Genomic DNA, 20,768 nt, shown 5'->3' with positions numbered 1-20,768 from the left:
GCAGGCTGTGACAGTGAAGGAATCACTCGCTGCCAAGGGGAGACACTTAAGGAGGAGTATCAGCACACCAAATGTACAGCAAGTAATTAAAGAAATCACTCACTGCATGTCCTGCTGGCCATATGGAAATAACTTGACTATAAAATTATACACATAATTTTACTGTCCTATTTCTTGTTCTCCAGTCTTTATGTAGTAAAACAGACCTGACTGGTTGTGAAGATGAAGACTGTAAGGTGCGTCGGGCTTCTTGTTCAACGTTTTCTGTAACTGTCATGCAAGAGTACATTTGTGTGATGACTGTGGTCTGTTGTGACTGTAATCACAGGATCACTGTGACCGTGTGGACAGCACCAACTGTAATCCACAGGACGGCTCCCTTTGTACCACACCCATTAAAAAGGAGAGTTCAGGTAACCTCAGAAAAAGCACGTGTGTGGAAGCGTTCCGTTCTGACTTAGAGTTAACACCGAATGTTCCCATACAGGGTTGGTTCCAGACAGTTCGACCTTTTTTATTGCCAGCCCCTTTAAAGTCCTCTCCCCACAACCTCCTAAATTCCTCAAGTCTCTTCTTCCTGTCAAAGAGGAAAACAAGGCCAAGAAAGTTCTTGAGGCCCGGCCGCTGCTGGGACACGAGGTAAGGAGGATGGAGCTGAAATCACTCTAAATGGGTGGTGTTCATTTCTGTGGGGTTTTTTTTGCATGTTGCTCCTTTTGCCATTGCACTTTTCTTCCAGTTCCACATTTCCATTTTGTCAGATCACTGTCGGAATTTCACCACATCAAGTTACACTTTCAAAACATGTTTAGTATAACGACGCTGACAAAAAACACAAATTGTCCGAAGCTGCGTGATGACATAATTCACTTTGTTGTTGTCACTTTATTGAGCAGAAGGTGCGTGACACATAGGAGCATGACTTCAACTTGACTAAGCTGTGCTGTGTTATGTCTCATTTTATTTGTGGAAGTTGAATTTCCGGATATTTTTGTCACTGTTTCGATCATTTAAACTAACACTGCACATTTGTTTTCTTGAAGTGGACTAAGAGAGGTGTAAGGACTGAGGTTATATCAGGAATACTGTGGTTCGCAGATAGAAGTTTCTACAAACCCAGTTACAAAGATTTTTGGATGCTGTGTAAAATGCAAATACAAGCAGAATGTGATGATTTGCAAATCTTATAAGACCATATTTTATTCACAATAGCAAAAAATAAAAACCATCAAGTATTTAAACTAAGAAATTCACCATTTTCAGAAAAAATAAGTTGGGATGGGTATCTCCTCTTTGCTTAGCTACAATAAGTAAATGGCTGGGAACCAGAGAGACCAATTGTTGGACTTCTGTGGAGAGGACTGTATATAACCTTCAGCGCTGATAGTCCCTTTAAAGGTACCAATCCCATAGAAAACGAGTGCAAGAAACTACACAGGCTAACTGCTCACCAGTGTTCTCTAATAAAAAGTACTGTCCCTCGTCCTTAGTGCACTTCAAGCATTGTTTTTGTGAAATGTTAAACTGCATGGCACTAATGATATAACTGGCCTGCCCAGCTCCATGCATGCTGTGTGTGTGAAGTGTGTGCTGTTGTTCTGACCCATCTGCAGAGCATGCGCTCATGTGTGGACAGCCCTGCACTGCTCCCCTCTCCCTGCCCCTGGCGCCGACCCAGGGCAGGCAGCGAGGGCCACTGCAAGCCTTCCACCTCCACCTCCACCCCCACCTCCACTCCCACCAGCAGACAGCTCAGCCACACACTGCCACACACTGCTGTAAGTGTTACACTCTCCACTGAGGGTTACTCTGGGAGTTTTGCACAGACATAACACGTGCTGACGTAACAAGTAGTCGGTGTGCTGTAAGTATCGCACTCACAACTATACACTTGTCCTTTTGCTGGGCAGATAATCCGTGAACTGACAGCATTTACAACAAGAGTCATCTTCATTGGCTCAGTAATAACATAGCATTAGTCAGGAAAGCTAGTTAGAAATAATAGTATTTAGGTTGCTACTAACCTGGTAGGAAAAAAAAGTGTTTATATCAGTTCAATACTTTGGTTAAAATATGTAATACTGTGATATTAATGGGGTAATACTTTTGATTATAATGCAATACATGCAACACATCTAATACATACATAGAAAATATTAAGATTAATAGCATAGTAGCAGTTTAAATGCTACTATGAGCCCCAGATTACCATCAAAATCACAAGCTGAAATAAGTTATGACCAAATTTTAATACTTAGGTAGCTGAAAAAGCAGAGCTTCATGGGTTTTATGGGTTGGCACAAATATATGTTTTTGGAGAAAATATTATGATATAGTATAGTATAATTTCTAAACAGCCGCATTCAAATATTCAGTGAAATGCAAAAATGTACTATTATACTGTACATTTTTTTGGCTTTGCCTGTGTAAACCAGGAAAATGGATTTAAAATCAAACAACCAAGAGAAAACCGAAATGCAGGCTTTCAGCTTTAATTTAAATTAAAAATAAATTTTAACTAACCATTTAGGAATTACAGCCATTTTCATATACATCTATTTCCTCAAAATTAGTTTGTTAATTGACTGAAAAGTAGTTTCATGTTTAAAGGAGGGTAATTGTGTGATTTCAACACAAACTGAGCAGACATAATATCAGTTGTTGAAACTGGATTTTATAGCTTTTCATTGTCATCATCCCCAAAGAAACGTCAGTGTAATTCAGGGAGGTCATCATTAGGCTTACAAACTAAATAAATTTATCAGAGAGAAAAACTTTTGGAATGGCCAAATGATTACCATTGTTAAAAAAGATCTCAACAGGATCTAAATACCTGGGAGACCACGGAAGACAGCTAAAGTGCAAGACCACAGGATTATTGTTGTCAAAGTCTCTAATCAGGAGACACCTTCATAAATGTATATACAAAGGGTTTGCAAAACAGCAAAACACTAAAGAACCAGAAGGTCAGATCAGACATGTCTAACATCTAAAAGAGCCTGTGCAGATCTGAAAAATTCCTCTGGTCTGAAGAAACTACAATAAACTTTTACCAGAATGATGGGAGGGTGAAAGTATAAGATGCATCCTCAGTCATCCAATCCCAGTCTAGCTTGGATGAGTGACAAAACGTTTCTTCCCCTGAAGAAATGTCAAGATGAACAGACTTTATGGATCATAAGAAAGAGTTTCTTTAATGATGAAATCAGTCACCTGATCTCAACCAAACAAAGCATGCTTTACAATTAATAAATACAAAAAAGAAGGCAGAGAGACCCACAAACAAGCAGCAGCTGAGGTGGCTGCAGTAAAGACCTAGCAGCGCATTTCAAGGGAGAAAGCATTTCGTGATGTCCATGGGTTTCAAACCTCAATGACTGCAAAAGTATTCAAAAGAATCCTCATATTTAAAATGATGTTGGTTTGTCTGCTTAATTCTTATAATTTTAAAATTTAGAGGACTGTATATACAAATAACTGTAATTCCGACGTTTGTTAAACCTTTTGAATTAAAGCTGGAAGCAGGCACTTCAGTCATATATTAATTGTTTCATTTAAATGGCGGTCTACAGAAATACACAAATTATGTCTTTGCCCAACAAATCGTGGACCTAAGTGTAGAATGAGTGGTTTGATAGGTGTTTAACTTGATGGGTCACGTTAAAGGACATGCAGCATGTGAATGCAAATTTAAAGCAGCAAACACCAGTAAAGTTATCAAAGATCAAAGAAAAAAGTGTCACAATATTCATACATTATGCTCTGTTCCATCATTACATTCAACCATTTTCATTGTCTCCAGTCTCTTTCTGTAAATAGTCTTCACATAGGCTATACGTGCTGTAACTAACATCAGACCTGGTGTGTCTTTTGTCCCGCTGCTCTTCTTTTGATCGGCAGGACTCTGAAGACGAGGAGACGGATGTGCGCATGGCTCTAAGTCTAAATCGTGGCTCTCAGGACCAAAGCACCTTACAGCCTTACATCCCAGAGGACTTTGCAAACTTTGAGATCTACAACGCCACTCTGGAGAGCCAGGAGGGGTTTCGCTCTGACTTGAAGGGGAGCCGTTGTGGAGGTGGGAGCAGCGAGAGAGAGGTGTCGCGAAGCCCCACGAACAGCAGTTGCACTAGTGGTTACTTTTCACACAGTGCCTCCAATGCCACGCTGTCTGACATGCCTTTCAGTGCCAGTGAGAGCTCTGACCATATCAGCTGCACCTCCAGAGATTCCCATGACCCTCTTGGCTGCCCTGTTGGAAGAGGCGGCACCCGAACCAAAAGTGTTTCTGCGGTGAGTGATGCTCAGCCACGACCTCTTTCGGCAGATGGGGTTCAGGACCTGCTCATCCATTCAGCCTCCTCACCTATCAGTATTCCTAATTGCACTGATAAGCCACAGTCATTCCCTTCACCAAACAACTGTGTACTCAGTACCAGCCAGGAGTTTACTGACTTTAAAGGGGCTGATGACAGTGTTGGTGTAGCTGATTTGGAACATTTTACACAGGGATGGGGGGAGGAGGGGTTGGAGGTTTGTACAAACGAGCAGAAGAAAACAGTCGATGTAGAAACACGTGACACTGACAATCAGCTCACCTCTGATGTCTCTGGTATTCTTAAGACATCTCTTCCCGAAAAGACAATATGCAAATATCCTAATTATGAAAACGCCGTTAGTGTAGGTGTGTCCTGCCCTAACACAACAGTGTTTTGCACTTCAGTCAGAGCCCCAGTCTCCGCCTCTCCAGCCCAAATAAATCTTGCTGCATCGGTCCCACCTCCACAATCGCCATCTCTACTCACATCGTTACCTACAGCCACGTCTTCAGCTCCAGCTCTGCGAGCAGGAGGAGAACCTCCCATTCAGGAGCCAGCCCAAGGGGATCTGCCCCATGGAAGTCCCTGTCCCAGTCCAAATCCCAGCAGCGCCGAGCCCTCTGGAGACTCCAGTGGGGATGAGAGCACTCCTGTTGCTCAGCTTCCTGACTGGATGGCACCTGGTGAGCAGGTGTGGGTGGGGAAGAGGAGAGGAACGGTCCACTATGTGGGAGGGGTGGAGTTTGCCAAGGGGATCTGGATTGGTGTGAAGCTGGACATGGCAGTGGGTGAGTCCATTTAAAACTTCTGTTTGTAGACCCCCAAGAAAAGTAATTATTACAGGAGAGCGAGGTTTGCTTTTAGTGGTGGGATTGTTAATCCACTCTGACTGGTCCATTAGTGTCAGCAGGCTGTTGTTTCTAGGAAACAAAACAAGAAAACAAAAGCAAAAAAAACCAAACACTTAAGGCCTGTGCACTCAGTGCCAAGCAGGAAAGATCTCAAAGGCTCTGTTAAAGGCTAATGGATAAACATAGTGGATCATTTAGCAACTGGTATTTCTCTTTGGTCTGTTTTGGAGACAACAAACAGGTGAACACAAACTTCACATGAATGCTAATGATGATTTGGGTTTTCTGGCTGTACAAAACAGGAAACTGTCTGTGCATCCAGTTTATACGTTGTGCTTAAAAATGTATTGATTGGCTGAGATAAGTCAAAACTAACGAGTTAGTACATTAGATAGATACGTCAAAATTTTGAGATAATAACCTGAAAAGTTTGCCTTGAGGATGGCAAAAAATATTTCTTTTTAAATAGCAGAAACAAGCTTTCGTAGTTTTCCATATCAATCTCATAAGGGATCTCATACTTTTGAGGGGGTTTCTGTTGCCCCCAAGTGGTATACAAGAGGAAAAGCAGGGGGGGAAAAGGTGTCTTAGTTTTGATGTGTTGTAGTCATCACAGACTGACTCATAGTCTAGAAAATGAGTCAGACTGTGACAAACAGCAATAAACCTGTGACCCCAGGGCAGTTTCCACTTAATATACTGTGCGTATCATATAACATGTGGGGTTTTTTCTGTGTGCTACCCTGTTACTAATAAAGCTGAAACACAGCGTGAATGTTAGTAAAACAGGACACAGAAATTAGTAAATCCCTATATTTAAAAGAAAAAAGCACAAATGCATTCTATATTCTATAAAATTCTATAAAAATTGCACATTTTGCTTTTGATGCCAGTAAAAAAAAGCCAAAGTTTTGTGGGGGGGGTTTTTTGTTTTTTTTTTTGCAAAGCAGGCAAATACTGTAGTAATACAAACTGTGTATAAATTACAGGGAACTAAACCTGACTGAGAGAGGAAGAAAAAAAAATAAAAAGGAAGCTAAACAAACATCACATTCCAGTAAAGGCAACACAATACATACTGTTGACTCATATATCATCCCGGAAAATGCAGAGGCGATTAGGTAATGAAGAAATGGGTCCCAGGTCCGGTAGAATAAAAAGGGTTTATCCTTTAATGGTGCAGAAGAGCTTCAGATAGAAAGAGTAGGACACCTGTCAGTGATCCACTAGACCAAGATAGATTTCCAAGCACAGCGGAGCAGAACGTGCCAAAAGGTCTCTGTAGTGAAAATAGGCCATTACATTAAACTGTTGAACAATTGTGATCCAAACCTGCTGGACACAGTGCCAGCAGCAGACAGACGTGTAGAACGAAGCATTTAATACAAAGCTCAGGAACACATTTTTAAAAAGTCATGACATCAAAATGTGTTTTATGTCCATACTTGATATAAGATTTCAGCTGCTCAACAGTCCAGCCTTCATTTCACAATGTGTCAAATGCTCTGAGAGAGTAGCAGGTCTGGACTGCAGAGGTGCTACTTTGCACTTTTTTTTATTAAGGATCCCTGCAGTTGCATGTGCAGATTCTTCTTCATCTTCTTCTTCTTTCGGATCCTAATCCACATATTTTTTTTTCCTGAAAGACCGCTTTCTGGAAATGTTTTGTTGGCATCAAGTTTAAAATGACTTTTTTTTTCTGAAAGGCTTAAAAAGTCTTTTTTATTCTGATTTTATTTACATTTTACTTGTTTTGTAAAACGTGTTTGTAAGAGAAGTCTACATTAAAAGTGATTAGAAGTGAGCCATAACTCCTCTAATAAGTTATGCCTCATCCTATAGGTAAGCACAATGGGACAGTCCAGGGCAGGGTGTACTTCCGCTGTCCCCCAGGCCACGGCGTGTTTGTGAAGCCATCTCGTCTCACCAGAGGACCACCCTCCATGGACACTGAACCGCAGACTCTGATCAGATAGGACCCAAAGAAGGACGCATTTTCCGGGGAGTTGCAGGGATCTGAGCGTGGTCCTCAGATCCTCTTCGGCCTCCCTTCGTATTATCTTTTTGACCACTCAATTCTCTGAGCTGAAGGAGTCTGTGCTGTCTGAAAGCATATCTTACCTGTGCATTTAATGAAGGTATATCCTAATTATTGTTCACTGACAACAACAAAAAAAATCACTATGCACATATCTTAGTTTTCTATATGGTGATATTTTTATAGAAAACTTTAATCTGGGAGTCTTTATACAATATTACCCACATACTTTTTGTTACATTGGTTCTGAACACTACCGTATTTTTGTAAGGCAATGCACTCCAGCCACCCCCCCCCCCCCCCCCCAGCTCCCCCTAGGCTCATAATGGAGTAATCTGGGATATGAAGATTAAGAATGTACTACTGTTAATAAACATTGATATTTACATCAATATGAAATATCAGGGCTAACCAAAGAACTTCGGTTCCATATCTGCTGTTATGAGTTACATGTTATTTTTCTAATGTGCGTATGTGGACGTATTTGCTACAAATCGATGTGTCCAATTAAAGCTTAGTGCCATATCTCTAGGAGTAATGCCACATACCCTGAGCATAAGACGAATCTGCAAACCCGAGTTGCAGTTAGAAATGTTGCTGTTGACGTACTGTAACACTGTGGAGGAAATAATCCCCATCCATCCAGCACGAAACTGTTGGTGTTCGAATGCTTGCACTGGAAAGGATTCTTGGAGAGTTTGTTGACTGTCTTCCACGATGGACTGATGAAATATTTGCAACCGATGAACTGTGTGTCAACACTAGATGTACAAAGCAGCTAGGTTTTGTCTGAGGCTGGTTATACTGATGCCTTATTGCCCTGTTTCTATAAAAAGAGGCACATAAGTCCCAAAATACTCAGTAGTTATAACCATAGCTGTATGGATCAGAACCTGTATGTATATTTTGAAACCCACAAGTATTCAAAATGCCATCCTGCCTTGCTGACTGACTGATTGAATGCCTTTTTAGCGGATGTCCATCTCCATTTTACATGCTAACAGACTGATGAGTGATGCTACACCTTAAAAGGTACTCAATAACTCAGTTTTTCACATGGAGGATTGAATAAAGGGGCGATGGACAGCATCGGGTTAGAGAAAATTAGCTTAGGTATGAAGAAGAGTTTCCTACAAACGTGTGTTTTATCAAAGCAGTGAACTGTGGAACTGACTAGAAATAGGTAAATATTCAAGCTGTAATTGCAAGTAAAAGAAAGAAACCCAAGAACCTTACTTTAAAGAAGAGAACAAAGCTGCTCTCCCTAAAAAGGAGTTGTAAATAGAAATGTATTTGAACATACACTATTATAATGTACAGAATTGTATTTATAATGTATCTTGAATTGTTTAATTGGTACAAAATGTTCTAGAATAGAACATTTACAATCAGTGTATGTGTTGACTCTTCATTCTGCTCATGCATGCTAACCTAGTGTATTTACCTAACTAGTATATGCAAGTAAATTTGAAATTCAGGATTCAGATGCAGGAAAAAAGAAAAAACAAGAAGTTACTTTTAACCACTGCATTTATCTAATGTAGCGATACCTTCAGGCTGACAAACCTGTTTCCTGGATGTATATATATACATATATTAAAATGTAGTCTAATATTAACTTAAAGTCTGGTGATAATGTAGGATTAGCCAGCAGTTTGTGTTTTTAGTTCCGTCCTATGCTGGGATGTAGTGCAGTTTTAATATTTGGAATAGGAAACAGCAACAGTATACAGCAATTTACGTCCTTGCAAAAAGAAAGTTTTCACAGGACTCTATGCAGTTCAGTGAAAATCTAAATGCACCCTATGATTCAGTAGCTCTTAGAACTACCTACATTGACTCTACATTACTTTGGTAATGAGAAGGAGTTCATGGCCAACTCAATGACTGCAAGATGCCCAAGTCCTGTGGCTGTAAACAAACCCAAATAACCATTCCTCCACCACCCTTGTTCACGGTGGGAATGATGTGTTTGCGCCAATAGTCTGTGACTGATTTTGACCAAACACAGCATTATTCAAAAGAACACACTAGCGTCCCGAAGTCTTGTTGTATCTTTAGTTACAACTTTGTAAACATAAGCTGTGCTGCCATGTTCTTTTTAGAGAGAAGATGCTTTCTCCTGGCAACCCTTCCGAATTCTTCTTCCTAATTTCTAATTTTACTGCCATGAATTTTAACATTTAACATCCTAACTGAGGCCTGTAGAGTCTGAGATGTAGCTCTTTGGTTTTTTGCAGTTTCCCAGAGTGTTGCATGGTCTGACCTTGGGGTGAATTTGCTCACTCTCTGGTTAAGACCGTGGCGTTGTGTCAACACACATCTGATTGTTCACACACACCTGTGAATGATCTGTTAATCAAGTTAATCAATTACCCTCTTAATTACTATGGAAGCAGTGAGGGTGTACTTTGTTTGAAAACTTTCTTTTTCATATAACTGCACTGTTTTGAGATCTAAATAAGAATGCTATGTCTAAGGTGTACAGGAGAAGATAGCATACGGGTAATGAATTTACAATAATCTCATGTTTTTAAAAAAAAAAACTTTCAAATGATGTTATAATAGAACACATTTTACTTTAAGATGTGCAGCATGTGTGAAATATCGCCAGGGACAATATAAACATCCTGGAAACAGGAATAAGTACGTTGCCCCCTTAAAATGATGAAGCCCTTTAATAGTTTTAAATCTTTCCAGCCTGTCTGTAGCCAGTGGTGTCATGTTTGAGGTGCTTTTAACCTACAGTTATGGTAGTCTGTTTACATACACTCATCACAGGCATGAGTGTCATGGTAATTTGGGGCTTTTAAGGATTTTAAACTGTTCTTTTTCCAGGGTGGAATGATTTTTACAGCATACATATTTAACTATTTTAAACTGGACGCACAAGTTTGAATTTATTTTTGATTCTCTCAAATCTGAAACTTCATGGGCCTTGGCAAAGTTAAAAGACAAAAGTTATTAAAAGATTTAAGTAAGCATATGTAATTATTTGAGTATATATATATATATATATATATATATATATATATATATATATATAATTTTTTTTTTTTTTTTTTTTTTTTTTTTTTTACCCTGTGTGGATTAGAGAAAATCCAAAAGAAGTTCAAACTTGTGCACCCAATTCTTGTTTTCTTCATTAAAGATGTATGCTGTGCAATAACTCCACCCTGGAAAAAAAAAGTTCATGGAAGTTATTAAAAGCCCCAAATTACGACGGGTCATGCTCACTTCTAACCACAACTGTAAAGTAACTTCCCCAAATTGTTCCCCAAACAAACAAAAAACAAACTATTTTTAAAAGTGTCTATTATATCCGGATATTGATGATTGATTCTGTTTATTTCCAATAGGAGGAGGTGCTATAGGGGGAAAAAAAACCACAAAAAAACAGCTTATACTACAGTAAACTAAGACGATAGTAAAGAATACATTATTTGAGCAAGCTTTTTTTTTTTTGCACTTTCATTATGAACTTATTAAATTACACCCCAGCAAGTGCTGTGCACCCACGGACTGCACGAGTTTCCGGGGAGAACTGACATTCCCAACATGCTATTATTTCCCAGTCAACCCTAACTTATATATGAACATACATGGTCGAAGTAACTGAGTAACTTTATTCAGCTCTACGCTGCGTGCCCTTGTGACAGTTTCAGCAGTTGTGCGACAGTAGGGAGCCTGAACACGGTGTGGTGGTCTGGATCTGGGTGGAGTTAAGGATCCGTGTCACGCACACTGACAACTGGGAAGCACACACACAACAAACAGGTGTCTTCCTCCTCTTTCAGACGCACAGTCACACTTTCGGGGGGCCTCCTGTCCGCACACTGAACGCTCCTCTTTCCTTTATCTAACTTTTAAAACTCCCCGGAAATCATTTTGAAACACAGCTTTCACACAATGCACGCGGCACAGAAAGACACCACCTTCACCAAGATCTTTGTGGGAGGTCTTCCTTATCACACAACCGACTCAAGTCTGAGAAAATACTTCGAGGTGTTTGGAGAAATCGAAGAGGCCGTTGTTATCACTGACCGGCAGACGGGCAAATCCAGAGGTTATGGATTCGTAAGTAAATCTTGTAATTATATAACGATCCGGTCAGCTGAACAAGTCAAGTAGAATGCGCTGTTTCGCGTGCAGGAGTATAATCTCATGGAAAACGCGTTGTCCTAATTTAGGTGACCATGGCAGACCGGGCCTCTGCCGACCGAGCCTGCAAGGACCCCAACCCCATAATAGATGGAAGGAAAGCCAATGTGAACCTGGCGTATCTTGGGGCCAAACCCAGGGTCATTCAGCCAGGTGAGGGACTGGACCTCAGTTTTGTTTTTATTTTCTTTTACAATCGAATATAAAAAGAACTAAACTAAATTAAGCTAATTAAAGTTTATGGAAACAAATCTAAGAAAACTTGTAGGTATTTTTCTTCCTGGGTTATTTTTATTTTAAAGATTTTAAACAAATGTTTCACAATGGTCTGTATCAACTCCAGGCTTTGCATTTGGTGTGCCTCAGATCCATCCAGCATTCATCCAGAGACCTTACGGGTATGTGAAGCTACATTTTGTTTCTGTCACAAAAATCTGTCTCTATTAGAAATGCCCTTGACTATATTTTTTTCATTATTATTGTTTTAAACGTGTATTTATTATTGCCTCCATCTGTTTCACCCTGACTGATGACATGTGAGTGTACATGTGTGCCCCTCTGCTTGAGGTTGATTGTGAAGGAAGTGAGCGTTTGTCCCCAGCCACTGCAGGACTTGTCTTCATGTTGTCTATTTCTCTCTGATCTGACAGGGTCGGTAACGGTTAAAATAGCTGATGAAGTGACATGATGATTTGAGGAATAGCTGAGTCTGCATTGGGCAGAGCGCTAAAGTGTTACCTGTATACTCTGACATACACAAACGAACAGAAATGGTGACTAGATGCATGGAAATCTTCTCCTGTTGTTGTTTTCTTTGATGATTTTTTTTTTCAGTTTTCCATAGTACATAGATTGGTGTGTGCCTTGTTTTCAGTATGATGTGGCGTTCAGCTTAACTGTGTGCTTACTTCTACTTGCAGTGGGGGGTGTGGGGCGTTCAGAAGGGGATTTTTTCATACAGACTTTTCCAGTCATCATAGGGAGTTATAACTCTGCGATGGGGTGTTGATTCTTTTTCCCGTTTTAATGATTGTGCTTTAGCCTGTGTTTTTATTTATTTATTCCTGGTTTCTGGTTAACATGAAGTTCACTGTGTTTTGTTGTCAAAAGGGGTTGGGGTTGACGATCACTCAGTGTGTTAATTTCAAATTCAATCCCCGGCAACAAAACAAACACTGGCTTGCATGTGGGAGTTCATTTTCTGTTTCCTTACCCATGATGCTGTGTTTTGTTTTGTTTTTTTTATTGGGGTTTTTTTTTTTTTCAATTAACCTACTGCTTTCATTTGTAGCTTACATCTACAGGTACATATACTGAACATTTTCTTTCTGATCAGTCACAAATATTCAGTGGGGTTTTTTTGCCATCACTCAAGTGGTGTGTATGAGTGTGTTCGATTGCCTCCCTCTTTGCAGAAAGGCTGTGCTTTGGTGAAGTAAGTTATTTTTTTAACAAAAAGGTTTCAAATTAAAGCTGGATCACTCTGCTGAAATTTTAGCGTTATGAATTCATTATTTTAGCTGTGACACATGAGTTTAGGTGTGCTCATATAGTCCCTGCAATATAGGGTGAAGACAAGAGCTCTTAGCTCATCTCTTAGGCAGCAGCTGTTGGCTACAGTGATCCGCATGGCCTCTCAAATTCAGATGGAAAAAAGGGAGTCACTCAGCAGCGCTGTTAATAATGTATGGCAGAGACGGAGCCGCTCGGCTGCGGACGACAGGTGGGACGAGCCATGCGCCCATGAGGCGTTTTGGTTATGTGCTGGGGATTACCCATGTGCCCTGGTGATTTACAATGCACCTTTATTTAGCTCTCCACTTGCAGGACGACAAAACCTCCATGCCCTCCTTTCAGTAGTCACACTTAAAGTCAGCTGTGACCTTTACAGCATTTAAACACTTTGTAGTAAAACCAAGTTGCGTCACAAAGCGAGGATACCAGCGTGATGGCTTCTGTCTTGTCAAGTTGAAAGCTGTTAAAGTAATTAGACGGGTCACGCTCAAAAATAAGCATTGGGAGTTTTCTGGAATCGATGTGCCTCTATAAGACAAAAGAGTTAGCCTTTGTTTCGCCTCCCATTTTCACTTATCAGTGGGGACACCTTCAGTCTGATCGTAGTGAGGTGTAGGCAGTTGTTGAGGAGAGCTCTGCCATGTGTCACTGAAGGAGAAGATCAGCTTGTCCTTTTGCGATGACAAGAGGAGCAAAAATAGCATGCAGCCAGCCTCCCTTGTCACTCAAGTTGGCCGTGCGTGTGTATTTGCGCGGGGTGGTGGTATGTCTGGAAGGGTAGAAGAGGTGCACGTGTCAGTGGATAAATATACTTTACACCTGCTCCTCGGTGTATTTGGTTAGCGTGACTCTGACAGAAGTTTAAAGTGGAGGCAAGTTTACCCAGATACAAAGGTTGTATGTTTCCATCATCATCAAATGGAGATGTCCCTTTATTACACAGTCTTGTTTATTTCTTTTTCAAACAGCCATCTGCACAACATGATACAGCTAAGCACCTACTTTTGATAAGATGCTGTATGGTTACTTTAACAGCTACGTGCAAAACAGTCATTTTTTTCTTTTTCTTTTGCGTTTAAGGACCTATTAACATGTGTGGGCATGCTTGTATGTGTGGTGTTGGTGTTGCAGTATGTGGGCAGAACCATGTCCATTTCTCGAACTGATATGTTGTGTTTTTGCGATAAGCTCGCATTTTGTCAAATATGGTTTTCAGTGAAGCGTTGGGGTGCAGAGCTTGGCTATGTCTTCTTTTAATGCCTCACTGTGTTTCAGATTCGGGTGCTTTTTGAAATTTAAAGCTACGCTTGTGTTTCTTTGTGGTTTTTGCTGCTTTTTAACGTTTCATTTCTAGGTAGGGTTTTTATTTTTTCCGTTAATGAATGGATTTGCTGTGTTCTGAGGACTGGACTGACATATTTGGCACCTGCTTTTCAGTTTTCCAGCGTTGGAAAGATGACTGACTGTGGCTCTGTTCTGACCCTGTGCATCTTTGTGTCCTACAGGATCCCAGCTCATTATGTCTTCCCTCAAGCCTTTGTCCAACCCAGCGTGGTGATCCCTCATGTACAACCGTCTGCGGCTACAGCAACAGCTGCCGCTGCCACTTCCCCATACCTTGACTATACTGGAGCAGCTTATGCCCAGTACTCTGCAGCTGCTGCGACTGCTGCTGCTGCAGCTGCTGCCTATGAGCAGTATCCGTACGCAGCTTCACCAGCACCGACGAGCTACATGACTACAGCGGGGTATGGGTACGCTGTCCAGCAGCCGCTTGCCACCGCTGCCACCCCAGGAGCAGCAGCAGCAGCTGCTGCGGCCTTCAGTCAGTATCAGCCTCAGCAGCTCCAGACAGATCGCATGCAGTAAAACCTTTAAGACTACCTTACAGAAAGAAAAGAAGGGGAGGTGAGCTCTTTCCACGAAGAGGGTGAAGGGAGGAGATGCAGACAGATTGAGGCTGATTTAAAAAGAAAAGAAAGGTTGTCACTTCCAGGTTTTAACTAAGCAGAACCTCTACCAAAGAGCGAGAAGACAATGTTGAGACAAGTGAGGAATGTATATTTTATTCAAGTGAGATCAGTATTGGATATAAATGAATATTTAATATTTATTCAGCAGTAAAAAATTTGTCAGGTTAACTGAAGTTGACTCACTGGACATCAAGACAGCTGTTGCTGAGTTTTGTATATGTTGCAGGGGTAAGTCCAAAGTGCATTCATGTCTTATGATCAGATTTCTTCCACGCTAATTTAAAAATCAGCGATAACACCTGGCGACAGTATGTTACACCTTCATGCAGTTCTCAGTATTGAAATAGTTTCGGACCATTTTTTTTCTTTTTGTTTCACAAAGCTATCCAGGCACTGATGGAAACGTCAGTGTTTATTAAGACTTTTTATATATATATACACATATATATTATTGTTTGGAGTGAGGTAGATTAGAGACCCTTGGGAAAAGAAATCCCTTTTAAAAAGTATTTTTTTCTGCGGTACATAAGACAAAATGCTCTGGTGACAGCTGAAGCTGGTAAAAGCACTCGCGCGTCTTCCCTTTTAATCACTCAAGTATGTTCAGCTAAAGGGAAGAAACGCTGTTGAATGTGAATCTTTCATTTTCATAAAATGTTTCATCGTGTGTTTAAATTATGCTATTTATGTATTTATTATGGAGCCTTACAGCAATAAACCCTTTGTTTTCATATGTTAGTATAAAAGTCTACTGTGGAACATGTCCATGTGTGCTGCTGCATTTCTCATGATCAAGAGCATATGATGGATGTGAACGCTAGGCTTTGCAAAGCTGTCGTCTGTATAAAGAACAAATGATGAGTGGAAAGGTAGCAGTAACTTTAAAGTGTTTCTTTTTTTCTATACTGTTCTGTTGTTTTTATGTTGTCTAATAGATTAATAGCTCTTTAATGTCACTTTTGATACTTGACTAATTTGATAACTGAGAGGCTGTTTTTAAAATTGATCACATTTTATGTCTTTTGACATTAAAGGTTTTCTGATGCAAGAGCAACAGCTGTTGACCTTGTAATGCATGACTCAACTATACAGATATTTTATTTGGGAAATAAATCAAAATTTACCTTCAACTGTTTCTGTGTTCTTGTTTAATTGTTTGGCAGTATGAAAGAAGATTCTCCAGGTTTCTAAAAGGACGTTTAAAGCTGTTCTTTGGATGTTGGCTGCCTTTTGCTCTGTTCTCCATCAAGATGACTGTGTTTTAGGGATAGCTGTAAACACTCGCTGTTATCTCTCTCTCCTGACCTCTTCCATTCATACCGATGATGATTTGAACCCAAAACCTTCACCTTTGGATTCATCACTCCATAAAATGTGTCCTCACTCATGTTCAGGGCTGACAATCCTTAAGAATGGCGTCTTGACAGCCACCTTCCTCTGAGACCATTTTTGATGAGGCTTCAGTGAACAGCAGATGGAACCGCTTATAGGTCAGGTTCTGTGTCAGGTCTAATAAACGATTTTTCTCTAATATCTCTCGGTTTTTCTTACCAAAGCTGCTGCCTCCTGACACCTGCTGGTTAATGTGAGTATTGCACACCATTGAGTCGTGACACCTTGAGCTCTGTGGCTATGTTTTCCCACGAACGCCTGTCTCACATCGAGCACATTACTTTCAATTTTACTCACACGTTGGGCGGAGCTGAAGGCCAGCGGCACTGCCAGGCCTGACACATTCAAGCCATATCAAAATTACTTAAGGAGGTTCTTTGATTTGTTTTTAATTTTAAGATTTGCTAAAGCATTTATGCACACACTATACGTTGAATACCAATGACATAGGGGGCGAAATCTTCTCTTACAAAAATGCTGGTTAATCACGTGAAAGTTAAGCGAACATGACCTGACGTCGGTCAAAGTAACTCATTTAAAATAAATTTAAACATGGCTTAGTTGATATCGAGTTTTGGTGTTTATGTGACGTATTTTTTTAAAAAAAATAGCCAGTGTCCTATCAGAAAACTTTCTATCTTTACGGAAAGAAAAAGCTCGCAAATCATTGCGGTGAGAACATCGGTATCACCTGTCCCATTTCTCCCATGTTTCGTGAACGCATTCCGTCTGTCGAGCGCGTTAAGAGGAAGTCGTTCTTTAGCAATCACAGTGCCTTAAAATTCAAAAAACCTGCAAAACGACACCCACAAATGATTCAAAGGGAAGCCATTTGGAACTGAAACGTTTCTTCCCAGCACTGTGAGTAGCATTTAGAGACTTCAGCTATCATAACTGTTGATCTCTGCTTCCTTTCGCCTGCCTTTTTTTTTTTTTAGAAAAACATGTCTATATTATGTTAATCAATTTAACAGAAAAAAAACTCACATGCTAATTCGTTCTTTGTCAGAAATATGACATGTATTCCCATGTCTTATTTTAATTCAGAGGGCAGAATACGTGAGCTAAAGGGTGGTTTCGTGGATGAAAGTCAGATTTGTGGCCTATTTCTTTTATCCTGTAAACCTCGCGATTCTCGGGATGTTTCAAACGGTGCCGATTCTTTTCTTTTTTTTTTTTTCGACCCTGGTGTCAAGTGAGCTCCACATGTGGACTCGTGCTAGCGGCAGAAGCACTGACAATATGTACAGTGGTTACAAAACGCTTGTTTTAATTGAGATTTCGGTGTTTGTGGGAAAACAATAGGTACCGGAAGTAACCGCTTCCACGTGACTTCTGTATCGCTGCGTGTGTATGTGTATACTCGCTGCCAACATTATCTGTCAAGTAGCATATTTGTTGTTCTTCTTTGTATTTTATGCTTTTCAGAGGTTATCTCGTATCCCTGCGCACCGGACGGTATCTGCTCCTGATCTAAGGCGGAGATGACTACCGAGAAGACTGAATACACTCCCGTGGTGGTGGGAGCATCTCAGCCACCTCTCCCCGGGCAGCCAGCATTTCCCGTTGCCTTTGGCACGAACGTGCCGGGTCCAAGTACGCTCGAGGGCCACGTACCTGGTGCTGGTGTCCATCCCTTCCCTCCACCGACTGCGTTTGCACCCGGTGTCCCGGGAGATTTCGGAATGGCCGTGAACCCCAACCAAGGACAGTCAGGATTCGCCAACCCATCATATCCTGCATATCCTCCACCAGCATATGGCTTTAATGAAAATATCGCAGGTGGGTGTTTGAAACACTGCCACTTTTTTTTTTCTTTTAACTTTGTTCTCAGTTTGTCATTGCCATTGCAGGAGAAGTTTTCCATAATGAGGATCCACCAGCTTTTCATGAGAATCAAGAGTTTGATTTTGGATTGGATAACAAGACCATACGACGAGCGTTTATACGAAAGGTAAGAAGATGCTTCGGTTATTTTGAGCCACATATATTTGTAATATTTTCATCAAGTATCTTTGAAATAATCAGCAGGGTTATGTTACTTAAAGCTGAAACAAATGACTAAAACTAATATTTCCTACTTGGTAGGGTCAAACAGATACTTCAGTACAAACAAGATATTTACCTTGTTTATTATTTACAAATGTGTGTTCACTTTTCCCTACAGGTATTCTTGGTGTTAACCGCTCAGCTCATGGTGACATTCGCATTCGTGGCTGTTTTCACCTTTGTGGAACAGGTCAAGGTGTTTGTAGCGGCGAACATGTGGACATATTTGGTGTCCTACATTGTGTTCTTTGTGTCCATTTGCGTGATCAGCTGCTGTGGAAATGTTCGTCGTAGACACCCTTGGAACCTGGTTGCACTGGTAAGCCAGGGGGTGTTTTCGTCACTGTGTAGATTTTGGGGAAGGAAATCCTACTTGCACTTATGTAACTCCTTCTTTCAAAAACTGAGTTGGTTAATTTATAAGAAGTCGAGGGGTCGGGCAGCTTTTGTCCTAAAGTGTTGACATTTTGTACTTGAGGTTTACAGTAAAAAGTTGTGTAACTGTAAAATCATCTGTGATTTATCTGCCCGCTGATGTACTGTGCTTGTCTTCTTTACAGTCCATTTTGACTCTAAGTATGTCCTACATGGTGGGAATGATCGCCAGCTTCCATGAAACCGATTCGGTGATCATGGCTGTGGGCATCACAGCAATTGTGTGCTTCACGGTGGTCATCTTCTCTCTGCAGGTTTGTACCTGTAGATCTCTGCCTCTGGTCTACATGTCGAGTGCGTTAATCATTCTTCAATATGTAAATAATCATAGGTTTTTCTTCTTCCAACAGACCAAGTATGACTTTACTTCCTGTTACGGGGTACTTTTCGTCTGTTTAATTGTCTTGATTGTCTTTGGCTTCCTCTGCATCTTCATCCGTGACAAAATCCTGCATATTGTCTATGCTGGACTGGGAGCATTACTCTTCACCTGTGTAAGTCCTTAAACAAACTTGTCACTACTGCTAGGTCGGATTTGTGCGAAATTTTGTGTTGGTGCTTTTATTTTGTGATGCTGTAACCTAATCTAAATTGGTCACACATCAAAACAACAGTAATCAGCTGACATTTGTTTAGGGTCTTTCTTTAGAGTTCAGGGTTTATTCGTGTACCTTGTGGCTGGATTTCATACAGATGCTTTTCACAGAAGTCTGGTCAGTGGTTATAAGAAGGAGCAGACAGTCACAGAAAATAAGGAAGAAAGAAATGAACAAGACAGACTTTAAGAAACACCTGTCTTCAACCCAGACTTGCCACAGCACCCCAGGCAGCATTAAAGATGTAAACATTCGGTGTGACAGCAGTGTTTGTTTTCAGAAACATTACCATCACAGAACAGCTTTTTAATAATTAAAGGACTACACTCACCAGACACTGTTAGCTGTACCAGGCTAGATCCCGTTTTGCTCTCAGAACACCCGGTGTGGTCTTCTGCTGCTGTAGCCTATCTGCCAAGGTTCCACCCATTCTGGTGCTCATTTTAGCTGTAGCTACATATTCCTGCCTTGTTATTGGCTAATTAGATATTTGCTTTAACAAGCAGTTAAACCAGTATACCCAGTGAAGTGACTGGTGAGTGTACATTTAAACGAATGGCATGTTGAGTCTGGTCGGAAAGGGAATAAAGTGAAAGTGAATAACAGAGTGGTGGTTTCGCAGAGACACATTATTGAAGCTTTAAAGGTTATTTGAATGTTCATCTGGACAAGCAAAATGAAACCAACCTATCTCAGTAGCTTGATAGTGGCGCTAACTGTAATTTGGATAATGGAAACTGGAACTAATGTTGCACCACACATGAACAGAAGTCAGATCTTTATATATAAATTTTACTTTTTTTTTTTTCTTTTTTTTCCTGTTATTTATTGGTGAAAATCTTTGACTGTATTAAATTTGTGTGTTGCAGTTCTTGGCTGTGGACACTCAGATGCTTCTTGGCAACAAGGAACTGGCCCTGAGTCCCGAGGAATACGTCTTTGCTGCTCTAAACCTGTACACAGACATCATCAACATCTTCCTCTACATTCTCGCCATCATTGGCAGAGCCAGAGGAGGCTGAGCAAAGGGAGCGACAATCAAAACTGTTTTCTGTTCAAACACAGAAGCGAATTCTGATAATGTTGATTTTTGCTTTGCTTTGTAGTGTGTATTCGTTACATAGTTGAAGATTGCTTTTGCTTCACCCAGTAAATGTAGTTTTTGTATGATGCTATGTAGTGTAAGTAGGACCACATAGCCTCCAGCTTAGAGATTGCTACAGTTTTCTGCAGTATATGTACAAAACTTGTATTTTGGTTTAGAAAATTGTATCCTATGCCAAACAAAACCATTAAAAAGGACAAAGGTTTGCCAAAATGATCCCAAGGTTTTTTCTTTTTGTTTTGGTGGGTTTTTTTTGTTTGTTTTTTTTTTACCAGGAGGAGTTTTAATTAGCCAGAAGAGTGCTTTGTTGATATCTAGTCTCATTAGCATGTGG

General features: G+C 40.5%; 3 protein-coding genes and 1 long non-coding RNA gene across 8 annotated transcripts in view; 3 read left to right on the top strand and 1 right to left on the bottom strand.

Annotated features, from left to right (window-relative positions):
- Positions 1-8,599, top strand: part of kif13a (kinesin family member 13A) — a 37,766-nt gene extending 29,167 nt beyond the window's left edge. For 2 of the 5 annotated variants that reach the window (XM_085473642.1, XM_085473640.1), the window contains 7 exons: positions 5-82; positions 186-236; positions 329-413; positions 488-639; positions 1,614-1,778; positions 3,901-5,107; positions 7,013-8,599. In XM_085473642.1, coding sequence (XP_085329768.1) covers positions 5-82; positions 186-236; positions 329-413; positions 488-639; positions 1,614-1,778; positions 3,901-5,107; positions 7,013-7,146 — 1,872 coding nt within the window. In that variant the 3' untranslated portion in view covers positions 7,147-8,599. The remainder of the gene's footprint in view (positions 1-4; positions 83-185; positions 237-328; positions 414-487; positions 640-1,613; positions 1,779-3,900; positions 5,108-7,012) is intronic. The other 3 variants (XM_085473644.1, XM_085473643.1, XM_085473641.1) reach the window with 2 other exon arrangements.
- Positions 4,155-6,528, bottom strand: LOC146698508 (uncharacterized). The gene is made up of 3 exons (XR_014923033.1): positions 6,250-6,528; positions 5,161-5,239; positions 4,155-5,126 (listed from the first exon to the last, which is right to left on the bottom strand). It is a non-coding gene; the product is annotated as an uncharacterized LOC146698508 (long non-coding RNA).
- Positions 8,600-10,934: 2,335 nt separating the features above from the next.
- Positions 10,935-15,987, top strand: rbm24b (RNA binding motif protein 24b). The gene is made up of 4 exons (XM_085473645.1): positions 10,935-11,285; positions 11,399-11,522; positions 11,713-11,767; positions 14,390-15,987. Exons 1-4 carry the CDS (start codon positions 11,118-11,120, stop codon positions 14,751-14,753), a joined length of 711 nt encoding a protein of 236 aa, XP_085329771.1. The 5' UTR covers positions 10,935-11,117; the 3' UTR covers positions 14,754-15,987.
- Positions 15,988-16,943: 956 nt separating this feature from the next.
- Positions 16,944-20,650, top strand: grinab (glutamate receptor, ionotropic, N-methyl D-aspartate-associated protein 1b (glutamate binding)). The gene is made up of 7 exons (XM_085473637.1): positions 16,944-17,110; positions 17,678-18,031; positions 18,103-18,203; positions 18,417-18,617; positions 18,859-18,987; positions 19,084-19,227; positions 20,199-20,650. Exons 2-7 carry the CDS (start codon positions 17,734-17,736, stop codon positions 20,349-20,351), a joined length of 1,026 nt encoding a protein of 341 aa, XP_085329763.1. The 5' UTR covers positions 16,944-17,110; positions 17,678-17,733; the 3' UTR covers positions 20,352-20,650.
- The last annotated feature ends 118 nt before the right edge of the window (positions 20,651-20,768 follow it).

Source organism: Copadichromis virginalis, linkage group LG11 (assembly GCF_057382275.1).
Source record: "Copadichromis virginalis isolate Kocher_CV1m ecotype Utaka linkage group LG11, C_Virginalis_male_GT1.1, whole genome shotgun sequence".
NCBI classification, from domain to species: Eukaryota; Metazoa; Chordata; class Actinopteri; order Cichliformes; family Cichlidae; genus Copadichromis; species Copadichromis virginalis.
This window is presented reverse-complemented; position numbering and strand designations above follow the sequence as displayed.

Bases quoted from the DNA above. Each gene is read 5' to 3' on its own strand.
- rbm24b (XM_085473645.1), top strand. From the start codon at position 11,118: ATGCACGCGGCACAGAAAGACACCACCTTCACCAAGATCTTTGTGGGA. The intron at 11,286-11,398 runs GTAAGTAAATCT...GTCCTAATTTAG, and splicing joins AATCCAGAGGTTATGGATTC to GTGACCATGGCAGACCGGGC. The intron at 11,768-14,389 runs GTATGTGAAGCT...TGTGTCCTACAG, and splicing joins TTCATCCAGAGACCTTACGG to GATCCCAGCTCATTATGTCT.
- grinab (XM_085473637.1), top strand. From the start codon at position 17,734: ATGACTACCGAGAAGACTGAATACACTCCCGTGGTGGTGGGAGCATCT. The intron at 18,204-18,416 runs GTAAGAAGATGC...TTTTCCCTACAG, and splicing joins GACGAGCGTTTATACGAAAG to GTATTCTTGGTGTTAACCGC. The intron at 19,228-20,198 runs GTAAGTCCTTAA...TGTGTGTTGCAG, and splicing joins GAGCATTACTCTTCACCTGT to TTCTTGGCTGTGGACACTCA.